General features: G+C 40.5%; 1 protein-coding gene and 1 long non-coding RNA gene across 2 annotated transcripts; one reads left to right on the forward strand and one right to left on the reverse strand.

Annotated features, from left to right (window-relative positions):
* Positions 1 to 1,393: 1,393 nt before the first annotated feature.
* Positions 1,394 to 20,646, reverse strand: sfrp5 (secreted frizzled-related protein 5). Its single transcript, XM_085428128.1, has 3 exons — positions 19,617 to 20,646; positions 8,364 to 8,441; positions 1,394 to 3,241 (listed from the first exon to the last, which is right to left on the reverse strand). Exons 1-3 carry the CDS (start codon positions 20,170 to 20,172, stop codon positions 2,913 to 2,915), a joined length of 963 nt encoding a protein of 320 aa, XP_085284254.1. The 5' UTR covers positions 20,173 to 20,646; the 3' UTR covers positions 1,394 to 2,912.
* Positions 14,424 to 17,452, forward strand: LOC146655640 (uncharacterized). The gene is made up of 4 exons (XR_014914334.1): positions 14,424 to 15,009; positions 15,792 to 15,944; positions 16,314 to 16,404; positions 16,991 to 17,452. It is a non-coding gene; the product is annotated as an uncharacterized LOC146655640 (long non-coding RNA).
* Positions 20,647 to 21,490: the final 844 nt, after the last annotated feature.

Below are 21,490 nucleotides of genomic sequence, written 5' to 3' on the forward strand. Positions count from 1 at the left end.
AAACTTTTATCTCAGTCTTTAATCGGTTTTGATTAAGTTTCCAGTAAAGGAACTCTTGTCCAGCATATTTCTACCCAATATGCCTGTCCCCTCCTGTTTCTGTCATTCCACAGCCTAGAGACTGTGCTCTATCTCAACAATCACTTGGAAATAGGTCACCACTCCACTGGCATTTACGCTTGAAACAGCCTCCAAAACTCTCCACATTCCGGGAAATATGGGTGGAAGACAATAAACACTGTAAAGTGTCACAGTTGATCCGTTTTGCATTTTGGAGAACAAAGATTCCAAATCTTTTTTTTTGTAGTAAATTAGTAGTGTATGTGTCTGGAGTGTTCAAGCTATGTATGGTTTTGATAAAGTTGGTCAGTTTCATCGCAGCCTGCTGTCTATCTGCATCACCCCTTCACTCTGTCAATAAATACTGGTGGCTTTGTTGCCCAGGCTTTGCTTAGAGCTGAGGGCCCAGTGTGGATCTGAAAGGTTTTGGAATAGAGCAGCGCAAAAATGAGATTTTACTTCTTTGTTTCCTTTTGCAAATAGAAATGAAGGTGTGTGGCAGCCCATGCGCACTTTCACGATCCTTATCCCCTGATGTTTTTGGAAAAGCTGCAGCTTATATTGGGTGTGTGTAACACTGCCTTTGGTAACCTAAAATAATCTCCAACCTGTTCCTCAAATGACCACTCGCCCCACAAGCAAGCCAGTACACATCAGCTTCCATGTTTAAATGTCCACCTTACCAGCGGAAACAAACAATCAAACAAACTGTCAGTTTGTTACCGAAACTGTTTGGGTCTCAGTGGCTAATACCCCCATTCACAAAAACGAAACAGATTTGCTTATTTTTGACTCACTTGCTTTAAATGATGTAAAACTGAGATTGTGAATCACTTGTACTAAGAGCTATACTAATAGCTCAGTCACACTATAGTAAAAATAGGATGAGAACCTATTGGTGGTTGCCCTGTTTTGTTTTTTGTTTTCACTTTCAGAGACCAATTTCAAAACCTAACACAAACTCTGGATGACCACTTTCAGTCACACAGTAATTACGAGTCCCTGGTGGAAGGAAACCTGTCTCCAAATAATTGTGGTTGGATCTGGGACTGACTGCAATCAATCTCAGGCACATTGTTGAATATTTGCAGTGTTTTTACAGCTATGTTGCAGTTAAATCACAATCCTGCAGTAGCTACGTCACTGTTTGTGGAGAAATCTTCTTCTGTTTTAAATCTAGGAGGTTCTGGCTGGAATGTGAATTTAAATGATAAATAGACAGTGTGCTTTATGTCAAACACATCATAAGAGAATAGGATGGCCAAACCAACAAACAAAAATCCCTGTTTTTGATTTACAGCCTACAGTGAACATTGAGAAACATCAGACCAAGACATTTTCAACTTGTCAACTTTATTTTATGCTTTGACAGTTGTTGTGGTAGATTCAAAAATTTAAAAAGTGTAAATCAGAGTAGTTTCCTTTTCTATTCGCCCCATTTTATTGCATCTAATTGGCCAGTGAGAAAAGTATCTGTTTAATATGAAAAATGTTAAAAAATAAATGAAGTCGTAAAATACTGAGCATCCTCATTCAAGTGTGTTAGTTACTTACGCGCTTTTTTTTTTTTAAACCAATCGAACATTTTATGCAGATGATAGTCTGAAAATAATTTTTTTAGGCATGAATATACACTTTGTGGTTTATTGGTAATAAATGTGAAACATGACATTTCAAGCAGGTGTTCTTTATAAAAATTTAAAATATATTTTATTCATTAACTTTTTCTGTAAAACAAAGATCTATTTCAGTAACAGAACTACTTACAGGTTAATAGGTTAGAAAAAAAATCTCTCATTGTTACAGCAACAGTGTATTCAGGTGCTCTGTGTGTATGATTTTTTGTTTTCATACCATAGATGTTTAACTGAAGCGTTTAAAAAAAAAAGTACAAGAAAAGAAACATTTGAAGACTGATAGTGAAAAATAGCGAGTACAAGAGACTTATGAATCCAACATTGTTGGTTGTGTCCAGAGTCTCTCTCTCTTTCTTTCTCTTTTATTCTCCACTTGTTTTCCAGACGATGCCTTCACTGCCCTAACTTTATTCTCTTTCAAAATTAAAAAGTAAAAAATATTCAAGTTTCCCTCTTTCAGGCCACAGAAATGGTTCTGTACAAAGTCAGTGGAAGCATCAGTCAGTCTGTCTCATTCCATCAGTCTTCGTTCCCAGCATGGATAAGAAAAAAAACAAATCCCAGTTTTCTAAGCATTTAGTATTGGTCTGAATTACCTACTTTTTACAACATGCAGTTAAGTGGATCATCAATATTTCTGTGCTTTGATGTTGTTCCTTGGAGCACTGTGCCAGCGTGTGCACTGGTACATCACACAACCCACATACGTTCACTCTCTCATTGCTCTCAGCACTTTTTGCACAGAAACAAACCTTCCCATAATTTTCATTTCACTACAGCGTCGAGCGTCTTTTCTTTCCAGTAGTTAAATTTCCATTTCTTAATGCTGATGTCTAAGAAGATTGCTTTAGGATATGATTTAAGTGATTCTATAATATCAGAATAGGCAAGCATATTAATGAAGAGTACATTAGATTCCAGGATGTGAATCAATATGAAATCATTCTTATTGTCTTTTTTTTATGGAAGGGAGGGACTTGACTTATTTAAAAAGCAGTTTTCCTCTCTCCAATAATAATAATAATGATCTCTAACATCAAAGGAGAAAAGGACAACTACCTGATTCGTGTTTAGCTTCGGGGCTGGTAAAAGATTTTATAGGATCCATGACTCAGGGATGCATTAGTGAAATAACTGCTATAATCTAAGTGAAACAAAGGTTGAATCTGAAAAGCAAAGTTGTGGAAAGTTCAGCGAACACTGCAGTGAAGCAGGTCACTGGAAGACGGTGTGGTAGGTGGGGCACTGATGGGACTTCATGTATTTGATGGCGACCTTGAGCTCCTTGCTCTTCTTGTCCCACTTGTGAATGGATGTGAGAAGCAGTTGTTGGTCCACTTTGCGGCCCATGATGAGGAAGTTGGAGCCCAGGCTGTCCAGCTGGGAGCACGGACAATTGGCACCATTCTTAATGTACAAGGTCAGCTTCTTCAGGTCCTTCTTCCTCAGCACGCCCTGCTTCAGAACTTTCTTCTTCTTTTGTGCTGCAATCAGCTTCCGGTCACCCTTTTCCTTTTTCACCTCCTTGATTTTCATCTTTAGGACTAAAGGAGAAGAGAAGAAGATATTTAAATTTATTTTTATTCAGTAAAACCCTAAAGGTCTTACAGTTTTTTCTGAATGCTTAAACCCTAACTGTGATTCCTGTAGCACAATCTCTAAAACTATTCAGACTTATAGCAAAACCACTCACTGAGTTTGCAAAACTAAAAGCACAAAAACTGCTTTGCACTCAGTTTGCAATTTTGTAACACACACTTTGCAAAACTGTAGGCACAATTCACTGCACAACACTCAATTACCAAATTTCCAACACACTCCTAGCAAAAGTATACACATGTATGGCTATCATTAACACTAATTTGCCAACTGTCTGGCACACTTTCACATGTGAAAACTTTTTTAGATAATTAGTTCACTTTGCAATCAGGCTAAGCACTATAATACAGGTAAGCTGTGTGTGCGGAGTACAATGGAGGGAGCAGAAAGAGTGAGAAGTAGAGGAGGCCGAGGAAGAGGACGTGGAGGTGAAGAAGTAGGATGAAGAGGACGACAAGGACAAGGAGGAGCAAGAGGAAGACGAGGAGGGGGGAGAGGAAGATGAGGAGGGGGGAGAGGAAGGGTAGGAAGAGTAAGAAATAGAATTGCTGATGACATCAGAGCTACAATAGTGGACCATGTAATCAACCGTGGAATGACCCTGAGGGTAGCTGGCCAACGGGTCCAGCCTAACTCGAGCCGCTACACTGTAGCAAGCACCATAAGGACATCTTGAAATGAGAATCGGTTAGTACAGTCACTTTGCACAAAGATTTGTAGCACTGCCATATGCCAATGAGAAACACACCAATACCATTGATGTAAAAATACTGAAATTGTTACTTTAGAGAATTGCTAGATGACCAGATGCTGGGGGCAGAGGAAGCATGTTCACTGCAGACCAAGTAACCCATAGAGTCATTATGGCGATTGCAAATAATCCTATACTTGGAAATAAACACTTGTGTTTGTTTTGATGTGTTTGAATAAACACCAGTACTTGAAGTTTGGATCCCTCTATGCTTATGGATCTATGACAGAAGTATGAGCTCAAACTGACATAGCCTACCTTGTGCACAGAGAAAGCAAAAGCCAGATGTGTTTTGTATTCATACCATCAGTGTGCAGTTGGCGCATTGTGTGCTTAGTAGACGATGGCTTGTGTGTACTGTTTGATACGGAAACACCATTTTTACAAAGGTGTGAAGAGTTAATCTAGCTGTGTTTGCTTTTGCAAGAGAACTACAATGTTTTGATTATTGGGTGACAGGTTTTCTTATTTGTGTGAAGAGTTTTGCAAAATTAGCCAATAGTTACAAAAAATGTGCTTAAGCAATCAGAAAAAACTGTAATGTGTCACTCTGATCCCAGTGTTTCACTATTATTTAAGCAGCTGTGGTATTTTTTTTTAACTTCTGGAAGTCTAGTACTGAGCTCTGTACTGTTCTAAAGCAGTAGCTATTTTACACCTCCCCCGAGTATCATCATTTAGACTTTCCTGAGCAGTGTGCAAAAACTGCATCCTTGTGAATGTCTGACTCGGGAAAAACTCCACAGTCCAACATCTTTTTGGAATTTGGTGTACATATTTTGGCAATATAAATCACAAGTCTTCTCTTTGTTGTTGTCGGGCTATTCCTGAGCAAAAATCATCTTAAATGATTTTGCTTTCAAGTCTCAGACAAAGTCAGATTTATAGTGAGGTTCAGGGCAACATCCATAAGTCTAAAAAACTGCTTGCAGCATAAGATTAATATTGCTACATGGAATCATTATCATCTGTTGTCATTCTGCCCTGCCTGTGTCATTGTTTACACACTTGCAGTGCAGTGTTTTGCGACCAGCTGTGTATTTTTAGGCAAAACATATGTAGAACAGAGAACCTCTGTGCACAGTTTTATTACATGTAGGATCTGGTTACAGCAAACTCAAAGTTTATCAGCCTAATGAAGTACTGACTTGAATCTCCCATTGCACCTTCTGTTTATAAGTTCATATTTTTATATGCGAGAGATTAAAATTGAACTGCCAAACATTCAAAAGAGGAATTCTCTGGGTGAGAATTTTGACAGGTGAAATTAATCACGGGTCGGGCAAAGGTGTGGGGTCGGTATGAAGCATCGCTATGTACCCCGGCCTGCTGGAAGATCGCCATTTCACTTCTCGCCTGCTTGTCTATGGTTGCATAAACATCCCTCGGTACGCTCAGATAGGTATACAGTACATGTGAAGTGATAGCGTGTTCAAAAAGGAATGCGTGCATTGAGTTGCCCCTTGTTCACATCCTGTTTCACATCCAGCTCCTTCGCCGCGAGTATGTTTATGCGCTGTATTTGCCTGCCTACATGTGTTTTTGTGAAAGACTGCATTCATGTGTATGTACGGCGTGTGTTCAGTAAAGGTACGGAGGATAATTCATCTCCCTCTGCTTCACTTTAAATGCCCACCTGTAATCAGTCATATTTAGTCATAAGTGATGCAGTGGGGCCCTCTGTGCGGCCTGGCCAGCATCTTTGTGACAAGCTGTGCCCACGTCTTTATACAAAGTCGCTCTCTTTAAAGTGAGCAGAGGAGGGCGTAGAGGTAGAAGCAGCTGGAAAGAGAGGGAGTGAGGAGTGTGCCATCGTTTTGAGGAGAAACAGGTTTTCTTCAAACTGAAGCAAGCAATCTACTTTAACAACAAGGTGTCGGCTAAACAAGACTCTTGTCATTTGTACAGCAGCTGGATAGTGCAGTAAGAAACGTCATGAGATCGTCCATGAAAAGCAGACCGTAGCAAAAACAGTGTCCAAAGATGAATAGGTAGCAGCATTCATGGGGTATGAGCTCAAGCTCTCGCACTACAGAATAACATTGTAGAGTTGTTCCTTCCTTGATCTCCAAATCCATATGTCACACTTATCTTTTCGACGCATTCCCTTGTGTCCTCCAGCCACATAAAGGCTGAGCCAATAAAACGTCTTTCTGCGGCTATCTGCAATCATGTTTCATATTACAGTTTTTTCTGATTGCTTAAGCACATTTTTTGTAACTATTGGCTAATTTTGCAAAACTCTTCACACAAATAAGAAAACCTGTCACCCAATCATCAAAACATTGTAGTTCTCTTGCAAAAGCAAACACAGCTAGACTAACTCTTCACACCTTCGTAAAAGTGGTGTTTCCGTATCAAACAGTACACACAAGCCATCATCTACTAAGCACACAACTAACCGATTCTCATTTCAAGATGTCCTTATGGTGCTTGCTACAGTGTAGCGGCTCGAGTTAGGCTGGACCCATTGGCCAGCTACCCTCAGGGTCACTCCACGGTTGATTACATGGTCCACTATTGTAGCTCTGATGTCATCAGTAATTCTATTTCTTACTCTTCCTACCCTTCCTCTCCCCCCTCCTCATTTTCCTCTCCCCCCTCCTCATTTTCCTCTCCCCCCTCCTCGTCTTCCTCTTGCTCCTCCTTGTCCTTGTCGTCCTCTTCATCCTACTTCTTCACCTCCACGTCCTCTTCCTCGGCCTCCTCTTCTTCTCACTCTTTCTGCTCCCTCCATTGTACTCCGCACACACAGCTTACCTGTATTATAGTGCTTAGGCAGATTGCAAAGTGAACTAATTATCTAAAAAAGTTTTCACATGTGAAAGTGTGCCAGACAGTTGGCAAATTAGTGTTAATGATAGCCATACATGTGTATACTTTTGCTAGGAGTGTGTTGGAAATTTGGTAATTGAGTGTTGTGCAGTGAATTGTGCCTACAGTTTTGCAAAGTGTGTGTTACAAAATTGCAAACTGAGTGCAAAGCAGTTTTTGTGCTTTTAGTTTTGCAAACTCAGTGAGTGGTTTTGCTATAAGTCTGAATAGTTTTAGAGATTGTGCTACAGGAATCACAGTTAGGGTTTAAGCATTCAGAAAAAACTGTAATGAACAGAAAGAATCTGTGTTTTCCTTTATGATCCCTGAAGCAACCTCATGTTAAAAGATTGAGATATATAATCCTGCAATTAATCAGACAAATAAATATCCCTGATTTGGTAACGTCACGATGAATTACAGGAGACGTGTCTGCGTTTTGGTTGCGGCTCAGAGAGTCAGGAAGGTGTGCACAGACGTGTTTTGTTGTTGTTGGATGTGGTTTTATCATTTATTATGGGTCATGCTCTGTATATTCTGGCTCTTTTGTACATGTGGTTATTTTGTAAAACTGTTTTATACTGCAGGCATCTCCTCTGCGGGAAACATGAAATATGCAGAGAAAAAAATGATCCTGGCCACACATGCTTTTGTAATTTCACAACTTTTTGTCACCCTTCCTCATTTGGTGCTTAACGTGTTTGGAACAGAGCAAATAGACAGCAGTTTATCATTAACTGTAAACACTGTAAACAATTCAGCTGCTGTGATGAACTCAAATAACAGAATATTTATATAATTATACTCTGGCATCATCTTAAGGTCATTACTATTGTGAAACACGAAGGTTGGAAAGTGGAGAGTTTGAAATTGGGGCTAAGAAATGAAGTCATTTATCAGCTCATGTGAAGAAAAAGCCGATTCTAGCAGCGAAATTAACGCGAAACGGCTGCAATAAAGATTTAATCGAAGGGAGGATCAGAAGTGAGAAACAGGGATGTGCAGGTGAGATTCTCTGTGTGGTTGCACATGCTTTTTAATTCATAATCAAAGGAAAATAGCGTAAATACCAGTTAATCTTCATATTATGTAACCACTGACAGCTCAAAGTTAAGCTTTCGTTTTAGGTGATTTTGCTATTTTGCTATAACTTTATGCCCATGGCATTTATGTTGATGGGAGTTTTTAAGGACACAGTGCTTTGACTTTTTAGTTTGTTATTACAACTTTTCAACACAATATTAAAACACAGATTTTATTATTACGTCATGAAACTTGTAAATCCAAATCAACACCGTGGTGAAATGTTTTGCTTGCACTCTTGTACTTGGCTGACTGTTGTACACAAAGCAATTGCACTTTTCTGCTGTGTTGTCAGTCTCTCGCAAACTCCAGTTTACCAGACTGCAGATAGGTAAGAAAGTTTCCATAACAGTGCTGTATGCTAGTGACCGTTTGTATCCATAGTCAGGTACTATGTTTTTCAGTTTTTTACTACTTACCAAAGTCACTTGCACAGTAATGCTCCATGATGTTGTCTTTCTTCAGCTCATTGTCACACGGTGGGCACACCTTTGACACTGAGGGGAAAAAAAGAAGGAAGAAGAATTTGTCGTCACCTGTATTCAATCTCGTTTCATTTGGTGCTTTTAAAACCAGATTAGCTCATATCTAACGGCAGCGTTGAGGTCAAGTGCAGTGAGCAAAACCAAAGTTGTGTCAGTATGAAATCGTTAAGCCCTGAGCACTTCTGAGGCACTTATTTGCCCCCCCCCCCCTTGTCAGAGACTATTTGCTGCTGAGTGAACGCAGAGTCCAGTAGGCTGACTGATGTTTGCCCTGCAATTACACTGGAGAAAATGTTTTTATTCTGGCCCGTTGTATATTTTGGTGGCGCAGGCGTGGTCTCGGCTGTTCAGAAAGGTAAACGGTGCAGCGGGAGCTGCTGAACATGGTGAAAAGTGATTCAGTACACAGACGCAGCCATCACTTAGGCCACACAGCAACCGCACATTGTGAAAGAGCGAGGGGGAAACCAAAGCAACAAGTTCAGTTTATTTTTAACTCAAAATTTACGGTCATGCATGCTTTACTCAAGAGCGTGTTTGGCCTGTCTAACTTTGATATGGGACTTTGTGATTGTTGTTGTTGTTGTCTGCCCACACAGTTGAGACAGAGCACATGAGGGAAGAAATACAAGCCCTGCATAAAATCCTTTTTATGTATTTTTTGCATGTTCCCATACTTTTATATTTATATAGCTGAAATGGACAAATAAGGCCTTGCCATTCAATTAATAGGATTTATAAAACGTCAGAGACTTCTCTGACACACGCATACACGAAAACGCACCACCTTGTAATTTTCCCCTCGATATGAAACATCATCAAAACAATTACTGCTTCGATTCCATGTATTTTCAGAGTATTTCCAGCTCTACACATCTAATATCAGGCCACTCATCCACCAAACAGAGCCGCAAGCCAAGAGAGCAAAAAAAAAAAAAAAGTATAATATTAGAAAGGGCCACAGAGAGAAGGATGTGGTATAGAAGCATTGCCCTGACAACATACCTATACACCTAGGGGATAAATTTGACAACATGAAGGGAAAACAGTGCAGAACTTTTGCTGAGTTGGCAGCCTTTTTTTTCTCGAGATAACTGCTTATAGGAGAGTTTAGTTTTTCTGACATTCCCTCATTGCAAGATCCAAAATATGTTATTCCCCCACTCCCTGAGTTCCCTGTGCTTTCTCTTTCCTTCTGTGTCTCCCACTTTCCAGAAACACACCTATGCAAAACGACACGCCTCTCCTTGCACTGTGCAGGCCCTGGGTTAAAAGTCAGGGTTCAGAGGTTATCACCTCAGCCCAAACCTCAGCGTCTGGCCAGATAATGAGATGGGTCAAAGTTTAACATGCTTCGCTGCTTGGGTCATGGGGAGGTGAACCCCCTAACCACCAGTGAGTGTATGCATGTGTGTGTCTGCCTATGTGTGTGTTGGAGGTAGCTGAGCCATGTTCTTGTAGAGCAACTGCCAGTTTTTTCTCCTCTGAGGGTTCCCATGCTTTCATAGGCAGGAGACCTGTGAGGCCTGCAAGGTCAGGCTTCTAATTGTTTGGTGCTGACATGCAGACTGGGACAGAAGCATGGAAAAACACACACACAGAAACACACACACACAGAACAAGAGACAACAAAACTTCTCTGGATTTGTCCGTCTTGAATGGTTCCCTTGAAGCCGTTCGGTCTTATTCAGACTCGGTGGTAATTCATTCTGGTTTCACAGGGGTGGTATTTTGGCAGAAGGCCCGGTTGCGCTGATGCCAGAGCATGTGTCAGGAGAAAGCAGTCCCTCCATGAAACTTAGTTGAGCTTGGACCGAAAACCAGCGTTTGGATGGCGCTTAGAAATCACTTAAGGGACGACTGCCCTCATCGTCGGTCTCTGTCGAGGGAATCACCGTCATGTTCTGATGGGAATCACTGCTGCGTGGCTTGGTACTTTTTTTCCTGGACACATTTCTGCTCAGTAAATATTTTGACTTTGAGCTCATTAATATATTTTTTGCCATCATCTCAAAGCAGCTGAAGAATTTTTTACCATGCGATTAAATTGTGAAAATCTTGCTCTCACTCTGGTTGACTTTGGACTTGACCACCTCTTGTGTGCTACTTTTGGCATTTACCTACTGGGTTACGAACTTAATTACAGAAATTTTAATGTTCCAATTTATTATGACAAATGTTACTGTCTTACAGAGCTTACAGAACCTGTGGAGGATGAGGAGGTTGGGAGTTGATGATTGAGGATAAGAGGAAAGGGATAATGGGAATGGGGTGAGTAGGGAGGAGGTCTTGTGGAAGGCCCTGCTGTTAATCTTTAAACAGCAAGCCAGGGTGGAAATGGTGCACAGCAAGAGAGGGAAACTTCTCCAAAACTTCACTTACTCATAGCTCCGAGGTTAATAACATTTCAGTCTTTCTGCAGTGTCTTTTGTCTATAAAGAAATCTCCAAGAAAAACCTATTAAACTTATGAACGTGAAAACTCATTTGCAAAATAAATTTGGAATACAAAGCAGTGGCACCGTGTACCACTGCAAAGGAATATCTGTTCTCTTTAATGACATAGTCATTCTTATTTTGTTTTACTTAGCTTAGGAAATTGCTTTCTGGCATGAAATTTATTGGGCAACAACACAAATCATCGTGTCTGTTCACAGTGAATTCCTAATAGACACCGCTTGTCATCACATGATATTTAACAATCTAATTAACTTACTTTAAACATGCAGCTGAAATCACAAACACTACAAATCATATTTTATGTTTGTTTCATTTGACTGATTCGCTTGGAATCATTTTTATAGTTGGGTAAAAATGCAAGAGGTTACATGCCGCCGCTGCCTCTTTCTCTTATGTGCACTTTTGAATAAACACAAACACGTGTCTTCACACATCTGACGACCACATCTAACAGCACCGTCATCTGGTTCTCTGACATTTCTTGTACCTTATTGCTCGTTGCCCGAGCTTCACAGCGACTTTTATAAGAAGAATGTGCGCCGGTCACTATCTCATGCCTCATTTGGGTCTTTTAAGTCATGAGCAGCAGCACTTATGACATAAAATGGTACAATCCCGGAGATGAAATTCAGCGTGATTTACATCGGAGAGCCAAACATCTGTTGAAATGCGGGGCGAAGGAGGACTAAAGCATGACTCGGGGAACCCACGGGGCCCCTAAAACACAGCATGCTCCTTGCATCTGTAGGAAGCCTACACAGAAGAGAAAATACATCCTCATAACGCCTCGGCAGCGCTCCATACCCAGAGCATTGGATCATATTTTCCTTTTCATATAGTAACCAAGTTCATATGAGCAGTGACTGTTGTGCTGCTGGGGTCCTGACAGTGCTGCCTGTCTCCTTTAATGTGGTTGTAAATCACACTAGTCACATTTCATCACAGATTTCAGCAAGGACAGACCTTTCCTCCCATGCAATTTCACTGTACATATGTACATATCTTGAGTGTTCATTTCTGGTGCAAACATGCAAACTAAGTTAAGAAACAAAACTAAGAAACAAAACCAGAATCCAGTCTGTGATAATCATGCCTACTGATTTACAGATGCTGACAGCAGCTAAAAGTGGCATCATTAAAACAATGAGGTGTAGTTGATGGTGTGGCATTAATTGTTCCCTGTCTGACAGACTGAGCTCGGCTGGCCTTTTCCGCTCCCGGGATGCCTGGGCCCTCTTTTGTCAGCAGTCAGCTTGTCTTCTGTGGTATAATATACAGACTTGTATTTCACATAATCACACCCCTTGGGCTCTTCTCACACACACACACACACACACACACACACACACACACACACATGCACGTAAAGGCACAAGTGCCAGCACAAAACCTGAGCTCAGGTGGTGGTGAGTTTCTGCCAGTTTTGGCTGTGACACAGAGGTGGAAAGTGAATCTTGCTCTGTACTGTTAGTTTCCACAAGAGTCCTCGAACCGTGCTATATCATGTAATTGCAGAATAGCTCAGATAGCATCGGGGCCTCCCGGACTGGGAGATCAGCGAGTAAAGCTATACTAATTCTTGTGATTGATCCAACTCCCAAAGATTCACCTTGATTACCACAAGATTCTTCATGCGATCCCGTGTAAAGAAAATCGTCAGTGTCCTCCAGTGACATAGAAGCTTCCCGGGAAACTCACTTCTAAGAGCTCTTAGCTGAAATTCCTTTTTATTATTGCTGGCTGTGTTTTCATGTGTGTGTGTGTGTGTGTGTGTGTGTGTGTGTGTGTGTGTGTGTGTGTGTGTGTGTGTGCGGGTGTGCATCGGTGCGGAATTAGAAGCCAAAAGCTTGTCCTCGGGATGGCCTCATCGGCACATCTGAGAATCTCTGGTTCTTAGCGAAATGTCAGTGGCTGAGCCTCCGGGCTAGAAGTGATATGGGTTCACTCTCAGTGTGAAACACTCACAAGAATACACGCACATGCACACGCCTAAAAAAGCACACACCCAAATTTAACTTTACCGTTATTTCATTTTTGTTTTTGAGTGTCATTTTATTCTTTAAAAATTAAAATCAGCATATTTTTTCTTATGTTCTTTGTATGTAAAATTTCCTAACACTAAAAATCCTTATTTCCACTGATTCTTAAGGACCCTCTGTAATCTATCCTCCTCTGATCATTATTTGAATAGATGGGATCAACAAACAGTTGGCTGTTTGGGGAGGTGGCAGATGAACGTCAAGCCGCCTCCTTCTCAAAGTGCATGTAGAAGAATGAATTATAACTCCGCAAACCAAAATGTCACATACTTGATACGAGTCCTACAAAAACAGAACGGCCATTTTCCCTAATGGAAAAAGTCAGAACTGCATTAATTCACCCAAGAATCTTCCACTGGTCTTTTTCCCACTGCATTTTGCAAATCAGATTAGATACTTAGATGTCAGTATGCTGTGACCATTATTGATAAAAAGGAAAGATATGTCACACAACTGACTGACATTGTTTTTGTAATGATTGGTTTTCAGCGCTTTAGGAAATGTGTTTATCTGTCAAAGAACGTCTCAAGTAACAGAAAGGACATTTCAAGTGAAAAAAAGACCTTTACACCATAAACGAAAGAAGATGAAAAATGAGATTAAACGGTTGAAAGCAAATCGTAAAGTAATGTGAGCAATATGGCAATGACCATTTTATTTATATAGCATTTTTCAGCACGTACAAACTCAGTGTCCTTAACATAAAAGATAAATTAAGGCTTAGTTTGTAAAAATAAAATAAAAATAAAAATTTAAAGAGGGTTTTTGATTTTGGACACAGTTTTAATTGACTTTGGCTCAACAGGCACCTGCCCCCACCACCAACCCACACACAACCACAGTAACTGAAAGCACCTTCAGCACACTTAGATCTAATTCTAGGAATAGTTAAGAGATCTGCACCGTTTTCTAAACCGGATCTAAACCGTTTTCTTCAGGTTCTCATTGAAAGCAGAGGCAAACACTTCTTATGCTGCAGGAAGCAGCTTTTCTCCTCTTTTATTCGCTGTGTGCCTGTCTTTACTCTCCTGCTTCCCTCTCCTTTCACTCCTCTTCATTCTGCTCTCTCAGGGACAATCAGACTTTAGCGATTCCCATTCTCTGCCTGCGTCTCTTGTCCTGTCATGTCGACTAATTAGTGGGAACTCAGTAATTGGCCTTCTAGCTAATTGGCCTGCTGGCTGCCAGACCCAACAATGGCTGAGCAGACTGGGACACAGTGGGGACTGTCCCCCTCCACTGTCTAAAGACTCTCATCAACTCCCTCTCTCTCCCTCTCAGCGCTGACTGCTTTTGTGAAGAGGCTGCTTAAGTACACTGAAAAAAAGGGACTGGCCATCTCTTGGATTTATGTAAGCATCTTGCATGCATTTAACACAATTGCCTCATGTTTTAAAGTTAAATGTAACTATATAGTGTAAAAACTACATGATATGCAGAAAGGGTGTATTAAATTGTTCATATCATGTTCAGGTGAAGTCGTCAATAAGATAGCAACGTTAAATCTCGTGAAACCACACGTGATTTCATCTCGCGGGCTTTGGATCGTGGTTTAAAAAAGGCATCCATCTCAGTCAAGTCGAGCAGCCAACTCTACGTTTTTGGTATGTCTTGATTTTTTGAATTCATTTTTACCATATTTCAGCCAAATGTAGTTAAACGTCTAGAGTGTCGCCATGTAACATGCTAAAAAAGAGCCGTTAGCTTATTTGCTGTTTTATCTGTTGTCAAAGAATTGGCGCTTTTTCATTTGAATTTGTCTTTGGCACAAGAGCCGTAATATCACATTAAACCTAATTACGAGGCACTCATAACATAATTTGGTTTTCTGTGTGAATAGATTTGTCAACTGACTCTTCAGTTACATTGTGTATTTACTGCACCGTGGTGTTAGTGAGATTTTGGACATTGAACAGCTTTAGCTAATATCATCAGCGGCATTATGCTAGCTTACATCCCTACCCCTCCTGCCCTCACCTGCTGTCCTTTTGTTTTTGTTTTTTTTGCTGCACATTGAGAGATGACCTCTATTCTGCATTTCACCAGGAGTCAGCTGATGGATTGTGGGTTCAAGGTGTTATGGTAAGAAAGTATATTCTATTTTCGTTTCTGTAACTTAATTATAATAGGTTTTTTATAATTATTAGGTGCATGCATACTCACCCTATTAATACAACTGAGAGATCCAAAATAGAATAGAATAGAATAGAATTCAACTTTATTGTCATTGCACATGCACAGGTACAGGGCAACGAAATGCAGTTTGCATCCATCCAGAAGTGCTTTAGTGATATAGATATATTACAATATATATTAGCAATAATATAGATATGTGAGTATATTACAGAAATGGGTCTATTATGGTATGTTATAATGTACACGGTATGAAGTATGTTGTGAATATTCTATAACTATAAGTATGTACAGGCTGTAGTGAGTACAAGCTATGTACAGGATATGAACAGGATATAAATATGAAAAACTATACAGAATATGAAATAAATAACTTTACAGAATCTGGGATATACAGCTATACAGAAATGGGAACTATGCAAGTTGTAAACAGTTGTAGGATTAAAGATTATCGAATGTACAGAATGATTATTTACACAAAATCTGCCATAGGTTTAACTTATACCTGTATGTATTGCCAGAAAGGTGATTACTGGACTCTCATTAATGCACACTTGAACTGAAATGAGGTTGTAACTTGTGGGTTGTTGGGTTGCAAATCAGAAACAAACATCTTTGGATTTTTTTTAATCCCATAAGATCTGGAAACACAGTTTTTATTCAACAAAACATTACTGATTAACCAAGCACAGTGCCTGCTGTTATTTCAAAATAATTTTATGTCATTTCAGATAAAATGCAGCATTCCAGTGCATCCCAACCATGCCTTTACAGTCAAGGTTTCTGACGGAGCTGAGTTTTTCTCTGACAGTCTGCTGAAAGTGTTTGCAAAGTGATCAGGGGAACAGGGCACAAAGCTAAAGGATGTAGCTGCCATAATGACAGTAAGAACTTTAAAATTCTTTAACTACAAAGTGTATATGTATTGCATTAGGTCAGTAAAAGATTTTTATGCTACATCCATTGAAACAGTCAACTATTACCTGTGAGTAATGATTCCACTAAAAGGATGCCATAATTTTCGTCATGCATTTACTGGCCCACTGAGAAAAAATTATCTTTTTTTTTTTTAAATAAATGTTCTGGAAACTATATATCCATAAAGTTGATGTCAAACAGGAACTTTTGATATTGCTTTGTAGATGCTGGTGTTGCATGTTGACTGGTTTAAAAAGTCAAGAGTTTTTGTCTGGGATCATTTTCTTCTGTGCTACTGAAAAGTTCACAAATCTCTGTTTTCTTTGTTATAATAGTCAAGGATGACATTAATGCTCGGAGTCCCTCATCAAAGTGCTCCGCATCTGTGTGAAAGACAATTGCAACATCTTGGTGCAGGAGTTCATGGTGAGTGTTTTATGAGTAGATTGTGGCTTTGCAACATTTAAAAATGCATTTAGTTATCCACTTGATCCTCATTGGACTGGTTAGGACCAGTAGTCCTCTTTAATAATTTGAAGTTCACATGAGGCCTGGTAGTGAACTCGGCCGCCGGCCCTTGAGGCCCCATCCCCACCCCTGTATTAGGGGTCACATCAGTGTGAAAAAACTTTAAATTTGTCATTCTAATGAACAAAGGAAAATCCCACCAATATTTATATTAGCTTTTGTTTGAAAAAATGACCAACAGCTAACCAAATTGTGGGGCTGAAAGTCTAAATTCTAACATCTTCTGAGTGACATAACCTGGATTTCTGATGGGCCGGTGTCTTTCTAACAAAAACTAATGTAAAGCATTTGAAATTATTATGTTTTTCACCCTCTCTTAGAAACTCTGTTAGACCATGAATGGCAGCATGGCAGGCCACTCTTTGGCTATAGCTATTTACTATGTTGCTTGCATTGGTTTAAATTACTCTAACATTAGAACTGGTAGATTCAAAAGAGATGAGTTTAAAAAGGAATCTTAAAGAAATGTTTTGTGTTTAACCAGGACTTGACTGAGGCCACTGCACAGATTGAGAAAACCACAATGAACATCTGTCTCCAGAGGATGCGCCAGGCAATGACTTTTCTGATGTTGTTCTTCAAGATCTGGATAACGTGACCTTTGCAGTAGCCATGCTGTTTGGACCTTTTTTATTCCTTCAACATGAGTTACCCATCACAACTCTGCTACACTTTTGAGGTGATTCAATGGGTGGTAATGGAGTTGGATGCAACTCAGCTCTCAAGAAAAGCTCACAACTAAGACAAAACTGCTCCTGCAACGAAGCTCACTGTTATGCATGTGAGGTGACCAGCTCTAGGTGAGAGGACATTTAAATCTCACACTTGTTCTGCTGCATTTTTGAAGCTCAATTCCAGGAACGGATCGCAGGGTTCATTTTTATATACTCTGCAACTGCCATGAGGACGAGCCGTTTTTTGTTGTTGTTTGTTTTTCCTTTTGCTCTGTACAAGTTCTGTTTGTCTGTTTGGCAGCATTTTTAAATTTCTCTTTGTATTTTTTCTTTCTTTTACTAGTGAAGAGATGTAGCGTGAACAGTTATACAGTCTAAATATCCCATATGGGTCGTGTGAAATGGTATTTTCAGTTTCATTCAGTTGAAGTAAAGAACGTTGAATATTTCTAAGTGTGCTGTTTTGAACCAAGATGTCACAGTATGATCAGTGCTGTAATTTTTGACAGTCACTGTATCAATGTTATTTTTGCGTCTCTGGAATAAAGGTTTTGACCTGCAAGTGCTAATTTCTTTAGTTATTGGGGTAAAATGGGTAGTGTTAATAGGAAGGTGTTTGCCAATTCAGTAACCTAATTTAATGTTAATGGAAACTAACATTACCTCAAATTGTTTAGTCATAATTGTTGTTTAACTGAATCTTGACGTTAGAGGCCTTAAATAGAATGTTTTGATTTGTTCTTTCCCAACATTTTTCAAAAGAAACAGTCCAATTTCTTTGCTGTGATTGATTCCAGAGAACACGGAAGAACTGACATTATTTAACTGTTGATTTATATAGATTCAGTAGAGGAGTAATGTCAGTTTAATTCTTTACCTACTGCAGTGAAATTAGACATTTTGTTTTGAAAGGTTACTGGTGGATGCCAGCAACCATCTTGGAAGAGAACAATACAATCTGTTATAAGGCCTCCATTTGAAAATTGTGTATTTGATACTAGAATATAATAGCAAAATGTAATTTGAAGATAACATGTAGTATTTAAGTGACCAAGTAGTATTGGGTAAAAGTTATTGAATCGTGTTGGGATAACGTGAGAAAATTGTGAAGGATTAAAATATTCCAAGAGCTCAAATTACTTCATCAAAACATGTTTAAGTCACATTTTATCAACACAAATTGCACAAGTTTATTGAACATGAATAAATTGTGTTAATTTAACTCAATTGTTTAAGTTGCTGCCAAAGCAAAACATCTGTGTGCAACAAATGTCCACCATTGAATTAAGTAAATCCAACAACATATTTTTTTCAGTGTAGTTGTGCTTCTCACACACATGCACACACACACATACACACAGGCATTTGCACACCTCTTTGGATTTAGTTCCCACTCAGTCCCACTATTCACAATTGATACTCTTACTCATTGCTTGTGAAGAATAATATATTCTCCTATTTTTGTGAATCAAATTACTCTCAGAAACCCTTGATAAAGATTTGTCCTTTGTTTCATCCAGCTAAGGTTAATTTAGTAATTTGACTCTGTGCAAACCATGAAATAAAACATAATTCATTCACTCTTTGACTGTTTCGCTGTAGATGGATGACTACTGATAAGGGTGTGTGTCCATGCATGTGCCTCTGTGTAACTTTCAGTTAATACCCCCACAGTCCATCTATCTTAACTCAATGCGCGATCTGGCTGCTGGAGTCTCCAAGTCTCCTGGCTCTCTTGGTCTGTCTCCGTGCCTCCCTGAGGCATATGTAGATGGCCAGAGCCATCCTCAACTGTCCACTTAGGACTTTCCCCTGCAGCATCTTCCTGCTCCCGTCTCTTTCGCTGACCTCCTTTGGCTAGTTTTCCACTTTATCTCTTGTCTGTCATTGTGGAAATGTATGGAAGCCATCTGATTCTCTCATCCTCACAGTTTACAGACTCTCAGTGTATCCGATTGCAAGGACTTGAACGATCATTTGCTAAAGTGATATTATGAAAATAATGAAAAATTCAGAACTTTATCTCTTCGTTTACTTTCTGCTGAGTTTTTCATCTCAGCGCCTGCGTCTGCAAAACACAACATATTTTTCGGGGCAACTTTTCCTTCTGTCAAATTTAAAACATATGCGCATTCATATATCTCTTGTTTTCAACTAGATCTTATCAAATATACCAGGACAGAATATTTAAACACTGCTTTTTATTTTAAAAAATCTCAAAGATTTATTAAATGAGTATTTATTGAATTATTAAATCTTTCTAAAGAGATATTTACATTTTGTGGAAATCACCAGATTATCTTTTTGCTGCTGGAAAAGCTGTAATTTTAACCAGTAGCCTCTTCAGTAGTTATGCAAATTAAAATTGGTTATGATTTCATTGACATTTCTCTTCACTGTATTTTGCATAAGCATGCATGAATGAAGGTGGCCTACCTGGTGGCTGGGTCGCATGGTTCCCGGTGAACTGCATGGGGATGCACAGGTCGTTATCAATGGGGAACTTGTCGCAGGTCAGCATCTCCGGCCAGGGAAAGCCGTAGGTCTCCATCACCGGAGCACAGCTGTCCCTGACAGCCTCGCACAGTGAGCGGCAAGGGTAGATGGGCCTGTCTAGGCACACTGGTGCAAACAGTGAGCACAGGAAGACCTGCGTATCAGCATGGCACCGTTTGGCCAGGAGGGGCACCCAACTGCCTGCCTGCTGCTTAACTTCGGGCATGGTCTCATGGTCCAGGAGGTTGGGCAGCCTCATCTTCTTGTAGCCCACATTGTGGCACAGGCGCAGGTCAGCTGGTATGTCCAGACACTGGGGCTGCTTGGTGTAGAAGCGGCCATTGTGGAAGTTGTCCGACTGCCAGCTGTAGTAGTCATACTCATCTGCGGCCGAGACGGTAAGGAGGAGGAGGAGGGAGAAGGGCGACAGGCCCAGTGCCAAGCTGAAGGAGCCCTGGGTCAATGCCCACCTGGGGCTCTTTTGTCCGTTTGCCATGCCTCTACGAGTTCAGACCAACAATTCAAGAAGGTTATATCCAAAGTCTCCAAAGTAACTCAGTGAAGACAAAATGCAAGGAGAAGAGAGAAACAAGGGGGGGCAGGCGTGAAAGCTGTAATCCCTTTTTTTCTCCTGAGTATGAACGCAGCGGATTGAAAACAAAAGTGTTTAATTCCCTTCTTCCCTGGAGAGTCGACCCTCTAAGCCTCCCTGAAACACCTCCCTGTGTGTGTGTGTGTATGTGCCTCAGGTAGTGGAGTGGGGAGGCAGCAGTCAGGGAAGAGTGAGCTTACAAGTAGGACTTCTTACTTTTCCTAACTTTCCCTGTTCACAGTTTCTCACTTTCTTTCCCTGGTGCTCTCCTAGAACTGCCTCCAGCTCTCTCCTGCTCTCTGTCTATCAGTCTGTAATGAGGAGTACCTAGGTTTTAAGAGGCAGTGGTAGCTGCTCTCGTCTGCTGCCTGCCCCCTAGCAGGCGTCCAGACCATTCACCTTCCTACTGGCCTCCCCTGGACTCACTCAGAACAGCTCCAGCCAATCACAACCCCAGGGGGAGGCTCCCACTGGCCCTCAGGACACTCCTTCTGCCCCTTATTTTCACCAAAAGCCCTCCTCCAGAAGAGCTTAACGGGAAAGAAAGAGAGAGCAGCCTGTGGCAAGTTTCTACAGCTGCATTTTTATATTGATCTCTCGAATATGCACACGATTCTTTAGTTGGAAACACACCCAGAAGACACTGCCATCCTCTTACTCATGTTGCTTTTGTGATGGATTTCTAAACTCTTTAGCCCACTTCCATTTACTTGTGAGAGACAGACTCTACGGGCTCCCTGCAGATTGCTCCACGTGTAACAAAGGATGCGTGCTTGCAATTCAAGCACGCTCACTTCATTAGCTCAAAACAGTCTGGCAGCAGCTTTGGCTGGCATCAGCAGTGAGAAAACTTACAAGTGCGCACATTCACATGCATAACTGTAAACGTGAGAGATGCAGGAGGAGAATATGAATGAAGTTGAGGGGGGAAAGGGCATCAGCATGGGAGAAGTGAGGTTACTGAGTTGTGCAACTACAGGTGGCTAGGTGGTTTATCCGCGCCAAGGGAGTTATGCTAATGTGTATGTTGGCTGTGAAAAGAGGCACGCTGCATATCTGTCTCTTTCTATCAGTGCCACTGACACAGTGAGGGCCTTCATCTTTGGAGCAAACTCCCTAGAAGGGTCACATTCAGATTCAAAAGCCTGTAGCATTGTGAACAGGATGTGGGATCAGTGGCTCACTTGGAGGGTGTTCCTGCATTTGCTATTTGATCTGCGTC

This window comes from Rhamphochromis longiceps, linkage group LG13 (genome assembly GCF_057381845.1).
Source record: "Rhamphochromis longiceps isolate RC_006_pf linkage group LG13, R_longiceps_female_GT1.1, whole genome shotgun sequence".
NCBI classification, from domain to species: Eukaryota; Metazoa; Chordata; class Actinopteri; order Cichliformes; family Cichlidae; genus Rhamphochromis; species Rhamphochromis longiceps.